This window comes from Curcuma longa, chromosome 9 (genome assembly GCF_044706935.1).
Source record: "Curcuma longa cultivar G26 ecotype Majalengka, Jawa Barat chromosome 9, ITB_CL_G26_1.1, whole genome shotgun sequence".
Classification (NCBI taxonomy): Eukaryota; Viridiplantae; Streptophyta; class Magnoliopsida; order Zingiberales; family Zingiberaceae; genus Curcuma; species Curcuma longa.
In genome coordinates this window covers 10399882-10415022 of record NC_133869.1, presented here as the reverse complement: position 1 = coordinate 10415022, position 15141 = coordinate 10399882, and the positions used below count along the sequence as shown (strand labels likewise).

At 38.6% G+C, this 15141-nt stretch overlaps 2 protein-coding genes across 3 annotated transcripts; both read right to left on the bottom strand.

The window, feature by feature from the left end:
* Positions 1-1640: 1640 nt before the first annotated feature.
* LOC141834533 (nod factor hydrolase protein 1-like) lies at positions 1641-2765 on the bottom strand. Its single transcript, XM_074721853.1, has one exon. It carries the CDS (start codon positions 2763-2765, stop codon positions 1641-1643), a length of 1125 nt encoding a protein of 374 aa, XP_074577954.1.
* A 170-nt stretch (positions 2766-2935) lies between these two features.
* Positions 2936-14503, bottom strand: LOC141834309 (DNA mismatch repair protein MSH6). Of its 2 annotated transcripts, XR_012602311.1 has the most exons (22): positions 13720-14503; positions 13425-13521; positions 12272-12374; positions 12140-12193; positions 11955-12029; positions 11293-11361; positions 11088-11171; positions 10694-10891; positions 10033-10559; positions 9831-9960; positions 9234-9325; positions 7068-7246; positions 6797-6999; positions 6605-6706; positions 5641-5803; positions 4674-4960; positions 4466-4603; positions 4292-4371; positions 3947-4046; positions 3758-3884; positions 3212-3647; positions 2936-2993 (listed from the first exon to the last, which is right to left on the bottom strand). XR_012602311.1 is itself a non-coding variant. In XM_074721683.1 (21 exons), exons 1-21 carry the CDS (start codon positions 14498-14500, stop codon positions 3400-3402), a joined length of 3837 nt encoding a protein of 1278 aa, XP_074577784.1. In that variant the 5' UTR covers positions 14501-14503; the 3' UTR covers positions 3094-3399. The 2 variants fall into 2 exon arrangements, 1 of the variants encoding a protein (XP_074577784.1); XM_074721683.1 differs by lacking the exon at positions 2936-2993 and having other exon boundaries at positions 3094-3647.
* Positions 14504-15141: the final 638 nt, after the last annotated feature.

Here is a 15141-nt window from a genome sequence, read left to right as displayed (position 1 = left end):
ATTATAGTTGCTACAATATGTAAAAATTATATAATAGTTATAATATTATTCTTTATTTTCTATACTATTAAACCAACTACGACTATTTGTTACAATGTGTAGGAGTTATTTTATAGCCACTACAGTATGTGACATCTAATATAATATTGTTATAGTGTTGTAGCAACTATTTATTAGTTTTTACAATTATTTTAAAGTAATTTTTATTAATTTAAAGTGATTTTAATAAAATTTAAATAATTTTGATCGAGTTGGTAAAGCGTATTTTGATATAATAATGTTTAGAGTTTAAAATTTATAATTCAAGATTTTAAAATTTATGATTTAACTACAAGTATATACAGCTTTGGTAGCTACTACAATGTAAAAAATTTATTTATTTCACTTAAATTAAATTAAATCATAAATTTTAAATTCCAAACAAGTTGTAGTAGTTATCAATATCAATAGTGCTACAACAACACTAGAATAAGGGATATATAGGGATAAAATATATAATGATATTCTTTTGACGATTTATATATATAAGTTGGGATGTCTTTTTAAGTTTTTACTTAAAATGTTATAAGGTGCTATAATGGCGACAAAAGCTTGTTAAATATAATTTTCTAACTATATATATTTATAAAAATTAAACTTAAAATATTTAATAAATTATGAGATACAATAGTAAAATTAATTTTCATAAAAAGTCATATTATCAATAATGCTATTTATTAAAAAAAGTTATGTAGATAAATATGATTTAGAAGGATAAAATGCATCACAATATTTTTCATTTTATTATTAAAATGGCCCCTTTAAACTAAAATACTCATTTGCTATTTTAAATTATCTTTAAAAATTAAAGTTTTATTGTAAGATAAAATCTCAAAGGCATTTAAAATTGACTAAAGTCACTAGAATATAAAATCAAATTTTGGTTATTTCTATTTTATAAGTTATAGCCTTATAGGTGCAAAATATAAAATTTTGAACTACAAGGGGCCAAACAAAAATGAGATGAAATATGGAGGCAAAATGAGTTTTCTTGGGCAAAAATAAAAAGGCGTTTTTTTTAATCATTAAAGGGAAGTCTTACTTTATTTTTTTTTAATCAAAAGGATGCCTATTTCACTGTTCAATTGTGTATAATTACTCAATTATTCTTTAATACTGTACAATACTATTATATTTTGTCTAATTTTTAAATTGATTGGGTACGTTATAGCAGTTATAAAATCATAATTACTATAATGTAAACAAGAATTATAGAAATTCATATTGTAACAGTTACAATTACAATATATAAACAAGAATGATAGAAATTCACATTTTAACAGTTACTGTTTAATAGCTGTTATAATTGTTTACATCGTAATAATTATAATTTCATAATTGTTATAATAATTATATCAGCTAGGACTCTATAGTTATAATAATTATAATAGTGAATTTTTATAATATATCTCATAAGATAAATATTGACCACTATAAAATAGTATGATATTTGAATAATTATATATATTTAATAATAAAATGAGATTTTTTTAAATAAAAAATTAAAATTGGATGCCGCATGATTTAGAAATAAAAAAGGCGTGACTTTTGTCTAATTTTCTTTCCTAGGTTATATAATTAAGAATAGATTTCCTACCCGTTCACGTACCTGCTCTGGCGATGATCCAATCCTCATCATACCCGATGGCCCACAAGAAGTACCCACCGAGTCCAAGTCCCCGCGCGTACTCCACCTTCCTCGTCGCCGACCACGAATCGTCGTAGCTGATCCACGTCTCGCCGGCGAACGAGTACGTCGCCACCCTTGCCTCGTCGTGCACCACCGTCGCTCTGTTCTTCCAGTTGAACTCCACCACCTCCGACAAAGTCAGCACTCCGGCGTCCCCCTGCCCCACGCCCCTCGACGGCGCGCCGATCCCGTGCTCGTCTCCGTCCGTCAGGTTGTAGGTCCTCCCGTAGAGCGGCACGCCCATCACTACCTTCTCCGCCGGCATCCCGGCGGCAAGCCACGTGGCCAGCCCGTAGCTCGCGCTCAAGTCGCTCTTCGCGTCGAAGAGCCCCGCGTGCGCGCCGGTGGCCGTTGCGTCCCACGCGCCGTGCAGGTCGTAGGCCATGACGTTGACCCAGTCGAGCTCCGCCGCCATTTCCGCCGCCGGGTACGAAACAGGGTACGCCGCCGTCGTACCCGAGACAGTGGCAGAGTAATGCACCGCCGCCGTGAGGAGGAGGCACCTCCCGGGCGCCGCGGCCGCGCGCCGCAACTCGGAAAACAGAGCGACGTAGTCGGACATCTCCTGGGGACTCTGCGGGTACTCCCAGTCGATATCGATGCCGTCGAGGCCGTACTCCCGCGCCACCGCGACGGCGGAGGCGGCGAAATCGGAGCGGGCGGAGCCATTCGCGGCGATCCGGGCGAAGTTAGCGGAGGCGACGGCGCTGGCGCCGCCGACGGAGAGGATAGCCTTGACAGGGGCAACATGGTCGTGGGCGGCGGCGGCGAAGAGCGGCAGCGCGAGGGAGTCGTTGGCGGTGAGGGCGACGCGGGCGGTGGCGGAATCGACTTGGACGAAGGCGTAGTAGACGTGAGTAAGAAGGGAGAGGGCGGCGTCGGACGGCGGCGAGACGGTGGAACCAAACGCCGGCCAGTAGCCGGCTTTGACGGCGGCCGAGGAGGGAGGAGACGAGGCCGCGAATGGAACAGAGTCAGCAAAGAAGCCACGGAAGAAGAAGAAGAGGAAGAAAGCAGTGCTCTTTCTGGAATCCATGGCCGGTTTCTTTATTTCTCCTGCCCCTCGATCGAATTGGAAGGATCGCCATGGAAGATCACCAGATTTTATAAGAACAAGAAATTCTTAGAAAAACAAATTATATGATTTTAAAACCCAGATAATTTACTAGATTGTGGTCGGACGGTGATAGATTCGGTTCCGACACGTGGCTTCACCTTGTTGATTTGAGGTCATCCTGCCGGCTTGGTGGAGATGAACCTTTTTCTATTCATAGTTCATGAACTAAATAGAAAACATATTTTGTACTGAATTACTTTCAATAAAAAGGGCAACTTTATTAACAGAAAAATTAGAAGAAAAAAAATGCAAATTAATTTTAAACTATGTATGATGCATCCTCAACAAACTTTAGATGGTATAATCTTGTGATTCTTGGGAGATGATATGGAAAAAATTGACTAAATTTAGCACAGGGCTGTTACCTCACAAGATAAACATGCATTGAACTGAGATCACTCTTGATGGCCTTCAATCGAGTTCAGGGAAGCTTCTACTATGAACAAGAACAGTGAGTGAGAATTTCTGTCTGGTTCAACAAGACCTCTGGGAACTCAAAACAAGGCCATGTATCAACCTAGTTTCTAAACTTTTCGCGAACAAAATTTCGATATTATGCGGTCGGCACTAGTGACCTTGCTCTTTGTTGGATGTCACTGAGTAGGCTCACATTTACAGCTTGAGAATCTCGGCGCAGATTCCAGGCCTCTACCACAGAAAGCAACTCTTTAATAAGAGTTGTTTCTTGGTTTGTCTTCTCGTCGGAAAGCACCTGCTCGGTTGCAGGATGGCCCTTCCGATTATCATTCTCGAAATCGTTGGACTTCTTGGCGGCCTTTTGAAGCACTGACAATGGTAATCCTGGATTGGAAATGGTATAGGAATTCTGAAATAGGAATTTAGCTCATCCTTCTATGGCTACTACCTAGCTATAAACAGTGAAAATGGAGGCATCTGAATAGAGAATTTACCCGCTAAACGAGCAACATTAACACCGTAACTCTTGGGACATGAACCGGCCGTTAACCTGTAAAGAAAAGTAACTTCTTCCACACCTTCAACTATGCCAACTCGGCAAGCCATATGGCATATTGAAACCTACACGCATATAACATGACTCAAAAGCTGTCAACAAAAAGATAAACAATTTGTGGGTTTACCTTAGTATTCTTCTGATATTCTAGTGTCAATCGGTGATAATGAGTAGAAAACAATCCACGACATTGCACTACATTGACAAGATAATCGAGAACCGATGCCCTGCAAATTAAATACAGTTCGTAAGAAAATGTGGCCAATGGTTGTGTTTAGGAAGATGTTGGCAAACTATTTCACAGCCTGATGGTCAGTGGCTCAGTGTTTATAGGAAGACACTAATGGTGCTGTCTTGAACATGTTGGTGCCATGGCACAGTCGCGTGACATGCCAACAGGCGATATGTTCATTCACAAGGAAATCTCTATCAACAGAGTAGGAAAAAGAACTTAAATAGAAGTGGCACTCACGCAATAGCTTGCCCATCGGAAGTTGATGTGCCCCTCCCAAGCTCGTCTAGTGCTACAAGGGAATTCTGAGTAGCATAAGACTGCAACAAAGATACACGCTAAGCCCCAACTCATATAAGTCAAAAGAAACAATTCCATAGTCAATATTTTCAAGATTTTTCTAGACAATCTCACCAGTACGCCAGCGGTCTCTGAAAGTTCTGTCAAAAAAGTACTTTGCCCTGCCATAATATTATCTCTAGCACCCATTCGAACGAAGATGCGGTCAACAGGCGAGAGCTGAAAATTTTCTGCAGGAACATCTGCCCCTAGCTGGGGAAAATGACTGGATGTGATCAGATTGGAAATGGAGAGAGCATAAGGACTAGGTTAAGAATCTTACCTGGGCCAAAACTACAGCTAAACAAACTTGGCGAAGAAGAGTTGATTTACCACCCATATTTGGACCTGTGAGAAGGATAAATCTAGGCTCTACAATGCCACCAATTCTTACGTCATTTGGAACAAAAGAACCCATTCCTAAGCCATCGCTTCGAAGAACAGGATGTCCAAGACCTCTAGCAGACAAATATGGTTCATTTTCAAGACAAGCTTCTCTGATGATGGGCCGACATGTTGGTCCCTCATAATAGTTGCTTGCAATTGCCAAACTAATTAAAACATCTATCTCTGTCCATGTGAACAGCATTTGTTAGTTGACAAATAGATGAAATATAACTGCAGAAACTATTACTCCTGGCTTTCTTGATCTGTTTATCAATTTTTAACTTTCATATGAGGATGTTCTATAATAATGAACACAGACATGGCACTAGCTCAGATTGACATTGGAGCATCGTTATGAAAATTGACCCATGTGGGGCAGTGGGATGGGATTGCAAAGGGAAAACAAATGGGGTGGGGCAGAGGATGAGATTGTGCCTGAAGAGAAGAGATCAAGGCTCATGGAGGTTCACCAACAATTTTCTGGAGTTGATCCTTCATAGAAGGTTTTGACCATTCATTATCTCATAGAAATATCAATGGTCGAACAAATTACCACATCAAATAAGGTTTAGAAAGAGCTAAAGAAAAGCCAACAAAAATCCTATTAGATTGAGACATCAAAACAATATAAACTGCTCCAAGTGCAATAAAAAATACATAACTTCTACAGAACTATCCAGCAAGGCAACGATTTATGAATGTAAAGCAATTGACTATCTTGGCAGCATGCAGATGTAAGAAAATAAAACAAATTGTAAACTATATGACAGATGGGTATCTTGTCGGCTGAAAGATGTGCATTCATATGAGTTATATATAAAAAAACACAAAGCATAGGCAAACCAATAGAGGCATACAAACACCTGCTGTTACGAATACCAACTGCCTCCATTTGGTATGATGTTCACTAAATTGTCCTATTAGCCTCTGGAGAATGCCTTTAAGTTTTGACTCTTTCTCTGCCTCAGCTTGAGAGAGTTCTGCTAACAATTTTTTTATTTTTGGTGTCCAATACCGGATATACCCCTATGCATAAAGTACAAAATTATTTAAACCTTGTTAGTTTCTTCTTCATGGAAATGAATTGAATTTTCCTACAGAATCTTTAAGAAAACAGATACAATACACCATATCACCATGGAGGTTTAAATTGGACATTCTTTAAACCTTAGGTTGTGACAGTTAAACAATCTGCACATTAGGTGGGATTTGCCTACAAAAACAAGACTCAGGGATGGGCCAATCATACAATAGATAGCTGAAGTGGCAGAAACCAAAAGCACAAAGATCTTTGTGTGATTTTTTCTAACCAAAATGTCCTTTTGATTCAGTTTCTTAAGAATGATTATAGCATTAGTAGCAACAGCATCTTATAAGTAGCAATGCAGGACTTTTGTATGAACAACAATTTACTTGAGACACTTCAAATCATTACTAAACGAACTTTGGGGACAAGATAATTCAATTAGTAAAAGCACTATACAATACTAGCATGCAAGCCAATCATCAACCAAAACAAGTAGTCAGGTATATTTATTGATTGTGGCAAACTCATGTTTCAATGCAACAAGATTTTTGACAAACAAATCTGATAAACAAAAAATAGGTCAGGAGGCAAGTTTTCAACAGAATCACTCTACTGGAACAACAAACAATATGAAGGTATTAATAGAAAAAAATTTCCCACTACAGCATCTGATTAGTTCATATTTCAAGATAAAGTTAAATAAATTTGAGTAAATGCAAGAAAAAGTCAAAGTTCTACAAAGTTTGAATGACATAGCTTGTCGGTTATACTTTTAGCTGAAGATAAAAAATATAGCGTACCTTTTTTGACGACTGCAACTCATATTCCATTGGAATAGCTTCTCTTAAACTCTCAGGTACCTCAAGAAGGTATGCATCTTTCCCAATTGTAACATAATTTATCTATAAGAAATTCTAGTCTAATCATTTAAGAAAGATACAAGCGCATTAATGCTCAAATAAGAGCAACCAGATCAATGTAGGAGAACACACCTCTGAATTTCCTAGTATCTTACGTTGTTCCTTCAAATATTTGACCAACTTAGATTCAACTTCCTTCATCCTCTGACAAGCAGCATCATACTCACAATCACCTCCAGCATGAGGAATAACACGCCCAGTACTGTTAGCTTCTGACCAATCAAAAGCATACTTGAAATTCTCTATCACTGAAGACATGTCAGGTAGGCCTTTCCCTGCATAACCATTAGATTTCAGGCATGAAATTTCAGCAAGAAAAGATTTCAAAGATTACAAGACATACCTGGAGTCAATAAATGGTGAAGCAAAGTAGATTCTGTCATGGTAAGTATGCTGTACAGAGAAGAACAGGCTTGGATCATTGCTTCACATCCACGGAGGGAAGCAATAAATTCTTGAAGCTGTTTCTTTGCTGCATCCTCATAAAGAATAACTCTATTGGCATTCCTTCCATGAGCCTCACTACAAGTGCATTGAAAGAACAATTAATAATTGGGTATAGGATATAGAGGCAATTAGAGTCGTTCTCTCCAGGTAAAAACAGATATACATGATGTTTGGTGGAAATCAGGTGATAGAATCACCTGACTAGTGATCAAGTGCCATATGATCACAATAGTCATTGGTGAAATTTTGTTTAATATATCATTAACAGCAATCAATATCAGTATTGGATATAGGTTTCCTTGTGCCAATATGTTAGGAATATATCACAGCATTAGTCCCAACACCATCCTTTTATGTAATGATAGAGGGGCAGTCATTTGGCACGGTTATCTAAAACCATTGCACACCAAGTCGTATCAAAGACAGATGAAAGCATTGACAATATATCTAGGACAATTTACTATATATTAGGCATGCAAAACACACTATCTTCAGTTAAAATCTGTAAAAATGTTAATTGACGACATTCTCAAGCATGTCCATAATTTAGACCAAGTAAGAACTATCTCATCAATAGTGATTCTAAAAAGCTATGGGCTTTCAAGAAGAGTCTATCTGATGTAAACAAGAAATGAATTTTTAATTTTGAATTTGTAATTGATTTGGGTAATTATCTATTTTAAGCAGCAAAAGTTTGGTATTATTTAATTCGATATAAATTCATCAAGTATCTTTTAACTTGGTACTAAAGATTCTATTTTGGTTAGAGTTTAACAAGACTATTGTCTTTCTTAATTAATAATAGTTCTTTCCTAATTTTGCTTGCATTGAGTCTATAAAAAACGTAGTGTCTCCATGTAATAATCGACTTTCAAATTAATAACATTACCTTTAATAATATCCATGTGAGATTTCTCTTTAGATAGTTGATTCTTCTTTGCTTTATCAATTTCACCTCAATCTTCTATATGATATAATTGTTTGATTTGGTGTTGCATCAATCAGTATCAAAGCAGAATTCTTGATTTGATGTTGATACTTTGTCATCTACCCACCCACCCATCTGCCACATTCACATCTCACCACCACTTCGTCCATAATCCCATCACCAAATCCTCATCTACAACATCTATGTCAAACCACATAGCATCATATCTAGTTCCCACTCCTTTAGATCTTGCTTGCACAACAAATTATGCCCGCCATCTATCTCCACATATGACCCACTTCCAAGCATAGGAGCGAGCTCAATTCAACAGCCATAACTATCTTTCCCCCAGCGATGGAGGCCCTCTCAATCACCGAGACAAGAGGACAACTGCTTCACGCCACCAAGATCTGGTTGATGCTGCCTGTTGTGTGTTGCATCTTTACTGATGACCCCTCCCAGCGTGGACAAGTAACCGACATCAGTACTCGACACCATCTCGCGCATGCTTCAGTTAACTGAGCACCACCACTACAGTTGTAGAAGACCATTTCATTCTAAGAAAAGATCTGAGAGACAATCCATAGTGCACTTCTGGTTTAGGGTTATCAATCTTGTTTATGTCTCGATCTTGGCTTATGAATTTTAGACTAGACCATTACTCTTATTACATCATCTCACCTGATTGCTTTAAAGTAGACAAAGATGGAAAGTGGACAGATATCATTCAAGGAAATGCCAACCATTCCTCCAAGTGTCTGCAAGGAATTCTGGAAGCCATAGAACAATAGCCATTATGTGTACCATCCTACTTTGTACATAAGCAGACAAATTTAGGTCCATCCAGTTCAGCAAACAAGTGCAAATAAATAGGTCCATAAATCTGTGAGATGCAGATTCGTTAAGCAGGCGCCAAAAAAGAACTAAGATAAGGACTTTCTTTTTTTTTCTTAGAAATTTCCAAGAGTTAAATCTTAGAGCATAAAAAACTGGATCTTACCTACTCCAGTACTAGAAAAATGCAAACATGTAACTGACACAAAGTACACAATAATAAAAAAATCTAATTATTGAAAATACGAGTCTCGCAAGCTGATAAGAATAGGTACATATCAGTCAGATAATAAGATTTACCAGCTCGAGAATAGGCGTGAAAGTAAACGCTCCATATCTGGAAGTCTAGAAAGTTGCTTTCGGAATTCAAGAGCAGATGCACAACCAGCACCCTGCTATGCACACACAAGATTAGACTTAAAAACTCCTAAGAAATTTAAGATGTAATTTGTGAAATTAGGCCTTCACTATTTCATTGGATGTCTGATACCATATGGATGAAAGAGAAAGAATGCAATTAAAGTTGGGCAAAAAGATATCCTATCACCCCGGCATGACCAACCTACCAATTTCTTTCGGAATTTTGAGTTGATTTCATTTCTTAAAAAGAAAAACAATTCCAAGTCAATTTTTAATTTTTTGTTAGAAAAATCAACTTGCTTCTTTGCTATATAATAATCATATATACTATTAATCAAATGTAAAATTATATATAGCCTTATGTGTACTCCACCCTTCATATGATCCTATGTGGATATGGAAATCACATGTGCTAACCTCCTACTTTTCAGGAGAAAGAATTTCAATCATTTGTATCACTATCTTCCCATTTTGCATACATGAACATTAAAGGCACTAGAATATGATCAACTGCAGTTCCAGCAACATCAAACTTACCTTGAAGCATGCTATAGCATCTTGACGCTCTTCAATTGACTTTGTGTTATAAAGTGGCCTCACAAGCCATCCTTTAAGTAACCTTTTTCCAAATGCTGTAACACAATGATCCAGTTGGGCAAATAGTGTTCTACATTCAAAAGAAATCATCTCAGATACAATTATGTGACAACTGAAAACACAAGGAGAAGCATGCAAGTACCCTTGAAGGGCTCCATTACTGTTCTCCAATATCTCAAGGTTTTCAAGGGCAGCTGCATCAAGCATCATATATGACTTTTGGAGTTTATTCAAGACAGCCAAGCATGGAAGTCGCTCAAATTTAGCACACTTCAGCAATTTTTCATCTAGAAAAGCTTGCCGTAAGTAAAAAAGGCAGCCACCAAAAGCCGAAAGAGCACATGAACCATCATTGCCAGAATTCACTAGTTCAATTAATATATCCGGAAGCTCATCCATACTATCCCCTCCATGATTAGAAGTGGCATTACTTTTTGATGATGAAGAAAGCACCGATAGGCTATAATACTTCCTGACCTCATTAACAGTTTTTTCAGCATCCCAGAATTCTTGAGAAGGCTTTAAATCATTAACTAATGGATTTCGTGTATTATTCCTTATGACTCTTTCAGTCTCTGGGCTGAGCGTCCTTGAAGGTTTTATGACTTCTACAGGCCTCAATTCAGACAACATTGACCGCAACCAAGACCGTTCTATATCGTCTTCAAACTACAACAGAAGATTTTAGATTATAAGAATGAGCTTAATAAGTACAAAATATAAATAGAAAAGTAGAAAGAAGACAATCATTTTTCGGGTGAGTAGCTAGATAACAGAACTTAAAGATCACAAGAATAACATACTTGTCCAATCATGAACTTGCTTGTGGAAACATCAACAAAGCAGAGACCTAGAAGAACACCTCCTTTACCAGCATCCTCAAGAATTTTGCAATTTTCAGTGACTGATAAAATATAAGATGTATCAGGATTTGCCATAAGTGATTCTCCTTCAGTCAGTGTGCCTTGTGAAACTACTGCACATATTTCACGTTTGACAACCTTCAAGAGCCAAAAAAAAGTATAAGTTTATTTGCAAAATCCTAATGAATTCAATATTAACTATTTCAAATGATTCATATTAGTTATTCGAGTAACTAATTGAATGCACATGGTCATTTCCTGTGTGCTTCTAATATACTAAAAAGTCAACAAAGCTTTGCGATTGAAACTATAAAGTTCTGTTGAATCATCCAACCTTGTCCTTTGAACCCATCTGTTTACGGCGAAGTTCGAGTTGTTCTGGAGTCTCCGTTTGCTCCACAACAAGTACACAGAAACCCTAACAAACGGAAATACATCAATTACTCCATAAGTTCAAATCATTCTCGTGTCTCCTTGAAAAAAGTATCCCCATAACATGATGAAAAATTGAACATTTTATAAACATCAGGAACCAAAACCTTTCTAGCCAATTTCTCCAAATTCGAGGAATAGTTCTTCTCTGGAAACCCACAATGAGGTTGTTCCCCCTAAAAGACAGAAGTAGGTTATAAGGAAAAGAGTTATCATTAACAAATAATCAAGTTATTAAAGTTCAGAAATACCATTGATAAAAATTATAAATGTAACAATTTCAGACATACAAGTACAGTACATTATACTCCAAGCTACAAATCTGTGATCATGGTAAAAATACTATGAAAGGGCTTTTTGTGCTGTTGCTTCCATTTTAAATCTCTAGTTCTTATTGATGTTTATAGTGTTTCAAATTGGGGATGAGGCCTTGGTATTATACATAGAAATTATGTATAGTTAGCTTGTGTTCCCTTCCTTTCTCGAATCTCTTATCTCCTGATCCTCTTAACCTTTGTCTTCTAGCTTGGACAACAAGAACTTGGTGAAGAAAATCAAGAAGGTGGATGCTATCACCTCCATCAATAGCTTCCAACAGTGGAAGGATAAAACCAAGATCACACACATCAAGGTCTTCTTTAACTGAACCTAACAAACTATTAAAAATGGCAGCATGGACAAGAGAATGCAGATTACCAAAAGAGGTAGCATTGGCAATAAAAGATACAGTCTGAGCTAACCCAGACAAGAAAAAGGAAAGGTTAAGCACCTTCATATATTGCAGATCAAGTTCTCGAACTCCAATATGAGCATCCATCTCAAACAATTCATAGAACTTCCCCATCTGATAATAAAAATATGTCATGATCATCTCCAAATGAGTTGAGAATAGGAGATTAAGCTTCCTAGTGCATCATATTTTCTCATGAGCACAAATCTAGTAAATGTTAATACCTTGAAGAATAAAACCTTATCCATATGCTTTGACTTGAATTCCCACCATTGCCTCTATAAAACAAGCATAATAACCAACACGAAAATAACAAAAGAAATTTACAACTAAAGGCCACAGAAACAGAACAATACCTGTCCACCTGACAAGGTCTTCAAAAAATCAGGTGGCAAATAAAGAGTTTTTGGATCATAGTTTTCATCTCCAGGTCGCCTCCTTTTAGCATCCATACGCCCTCTATTATAACAGAATAAATATGTTGATTTCACCTATCAAAAAAAAAAAAGAAAAGAAAACTGAAGAAGTTCTAGCAAAAACACTTCATAGATAGCATTAAGCTCAATCCAAGAAGGGCAGCTATTTTATCATTTTTTAATGCAACAATCTTGCATTGCTACAGATCCAAGTATGCACACCAAGTCTGGACTTCATTTACGAAATTATTATGCTTATGTAAGTCCTACATAGATTCTTTTGTAAGTTAACCTGATGCTTGAAACCCCGATCTTATATAAAGTGTGAACAGATCTCATTCATGACATATGAAATGTTTAGTATCTGGTAATTGCAGGATATATATATGTGCAAGGAAGTCGTTAACTCCTTGGTCTATAAAAGGAGGGGGAAAACATCTTGTTACATGATATGTGTGTTAGTTTGTACAAGGTTTGATGTGGCAAAGTAGAATATAAGGTACACTTGATGACAATATAAGAGACTCTCCCATGTGACCATGGGCTTCAGTAATTTTGCTGAAAGACAATTTGTAACTCTAGATCTAATCTTATTTCTTGTTTTTTTTGTCTTCTTTGTTTTTCTTTTCTTACTTTCCTGATGTGATATTGCACCCTTAATAACTGCTAGTAGCAGTACAATGATCATACCACAAGCTTGCCTCTAGTTGAGCTCGATAAAATTCTTTAATAAAAAATCTTAAACATGATTTTTAATACACAAGGTTTAAAATGGTCAAACTCAAATTGACACATTTGTATAAATAAATAAGTTGTTTTGAATGAACAAAGTGAAATGACCAACCAACTAACTAACTGTATGTTTGCTTGACATGGATATGGTGAATAAAAATCATAAGCTGTTGTTTATTAAAAACATCAATCCCACCTAGACTAGCTGAACTGAATTTATGGCTTCATCATCAGAGTCACTGACAGCATAAAAAAAATCAAACAGGAACCAGCTTGCTTTGACAATGTAAAAGCAAGCAACACATAATCAAATCAAACTTCCTTTGCATAGGTTCTGGAGTGAGGAAAAAAGAAAGCTTACACCCGCAAGAATCTGAACTTCTCTGCTTCTCGTCTCTCAAACCGTTCGGCTACTTCAGAAGTTAGAACGTTGTTAATAGCAGTCTGGATTTGTGCCCCTGAAGGATAAATTCTTCATCACAACCCAACGCAAACTTAGAAAGAGTTGTATAATAGTTGGAGAAAGCATTTATATACAACCACAGTGACAATTGGATGAGAAGATAAAACATGGAAATGCACATGAAGTCGAGTAAATCCAAGTTATCACTGTAATTTGCATGAAACCTACCAAACTTTTCCTACCAATTACTTACTCTTATCACTAGTCAAGGGTAAGCAAAAGGTAGTAGTTTCCGCTGAGCATAAGGAGGATTTATTCGTAGTCTTCCTTCCATTTCCACCAAAATTTAACTTTTTAGTACAATCTAAGCTTTCAACATCCATCTTCTTCCTTTTCTTTGAACCTGTAGATGTCCTGCACCGGCCACTCGAGTCCGTCACAACCACGTCGTCCTCATCCTCCAATTCCACCTCATCTGAGTCATCCTCCTCCGAGTCCTTTCCCACAACCTTTCTCCATTCCTCGTCTTCACTAGAATACTCCTCGGAAACCCCATCCTCCACATTCCCTGAGCTACAAGCCTTCTCCACCGTGCACGACAACCGCCTCAGCCGGCGAAGCCTTCTTGGCGGCTCCTCCTCCACCCACTCAAACTTCTCTCTGCCAAGATCAAGCGCCTCTTCCTCTCCGTCATCATACAGGACCAGGTGCGTCCCTTGCAAAGCATCGAAGGAAGAGACCCTCCCCTCGTACCAGACCTTGTCAAGCGGCCAGAAGACTTTGATCCGCCTACCGACCACATCCTCCGAGAAGCCACTCTTGGCGGCAGAGGGAGGAGTGTTGGCACCGGGAGCGGAGGAAGGGGAGATCACGAGACGAGGCTTCTTCTCCTTGGGCTGGGACGGAGAGGGATCGGCACTTGGGCTAGGATTAGGGCTTCGCTTGGAAGCCTGTCCGGGAGAGAAGAAGGTGGTGATCTGGCTCTGCTTCCGAACGAGCGGCGAGCGACCGCTAAGGCGGCGGGACGGCGCCATTAGAGGTGGAGATCGAGGGTTTCAGCGAGGCAACGAGGGCTTTTGAGCGTGAGGTCGAGGGAAGCGGCAGCGGGCCGGGAATAAGAGAAGGGAAAAAGGCGGGAATCCACGAGCGCTTGTACACGTCAGCGGCCGACGCTACTTCCCGACGGCGGCACGACGCTCGCCTTTCCGCTGTGTTTACCGTAGAAGGAGACGAAAACAGAGGGAGTGGCATACCTTATTCCTTCCAAGTAAACAGACGCTTGTTCCGCATAAAATATTTAACTCTTCACGAATGCAGGCTTCCGCATAACCTGGCCGGATCTCCCCGTCTCTCTCTCTCTGGCCAAAAGCTCTCGCATCGGAACCACACTGTCTTCTTCGCCGCAGCCCCTTCTCTCCTCTATCGTCAGAAGTTGCCATCGGCGCTCAGCCGCTCACCGCCACGGACTCGCGAACTCCGGCGCCAGAAGCCTGCGAGCACCAGCGCCATCTCCCTTGCTTGAGATAGATTCAGGTACATCTTCCCGAACAATTTTCCGTCGCTTGCCTCGATTCATGATAATGCACAACCCTAGGATCCGGCACACTTTTGTAACACTAGATCGCTTAAAAACTGCTTTTTAAGTGAACGGGAAGGACGAAGTTCAAGACCTCCA

Excerpts from the sequence above, each read along its gene's own strand:
- LOC141834533 (XM_074721853.1), bottom strand. The coding sequence starts at position 2,765 with ATGGATTCCAGAAAGAGCACTGCTTTCTTCCTCTTCTTCTTCTTCCGT.
- LOC141834309 (XM_074721683.1), bottom strand. The coding sequence starts at position 14,500 with ATGGCGCCGTCCCGCCGCCTTAGCGGTCGCTCGCCGCTCGTTCGGAAG. Across the intron at positions 13,522-13,719 it reads ACCCTTGACTAGTGATAAGA|GGGCACAAATCCAGACTGCT; the intron begins GTAAGTAATTGG and ends TTTATCCTTCAG. Across the intron at positions 3,648-3,757 it reads TAATGTTGCTCGTTTAGCGG|GATTACCATTGTCAGTGCTT; the intron begins GTAAATTCTCTA and ends TTTCCAATCCAG.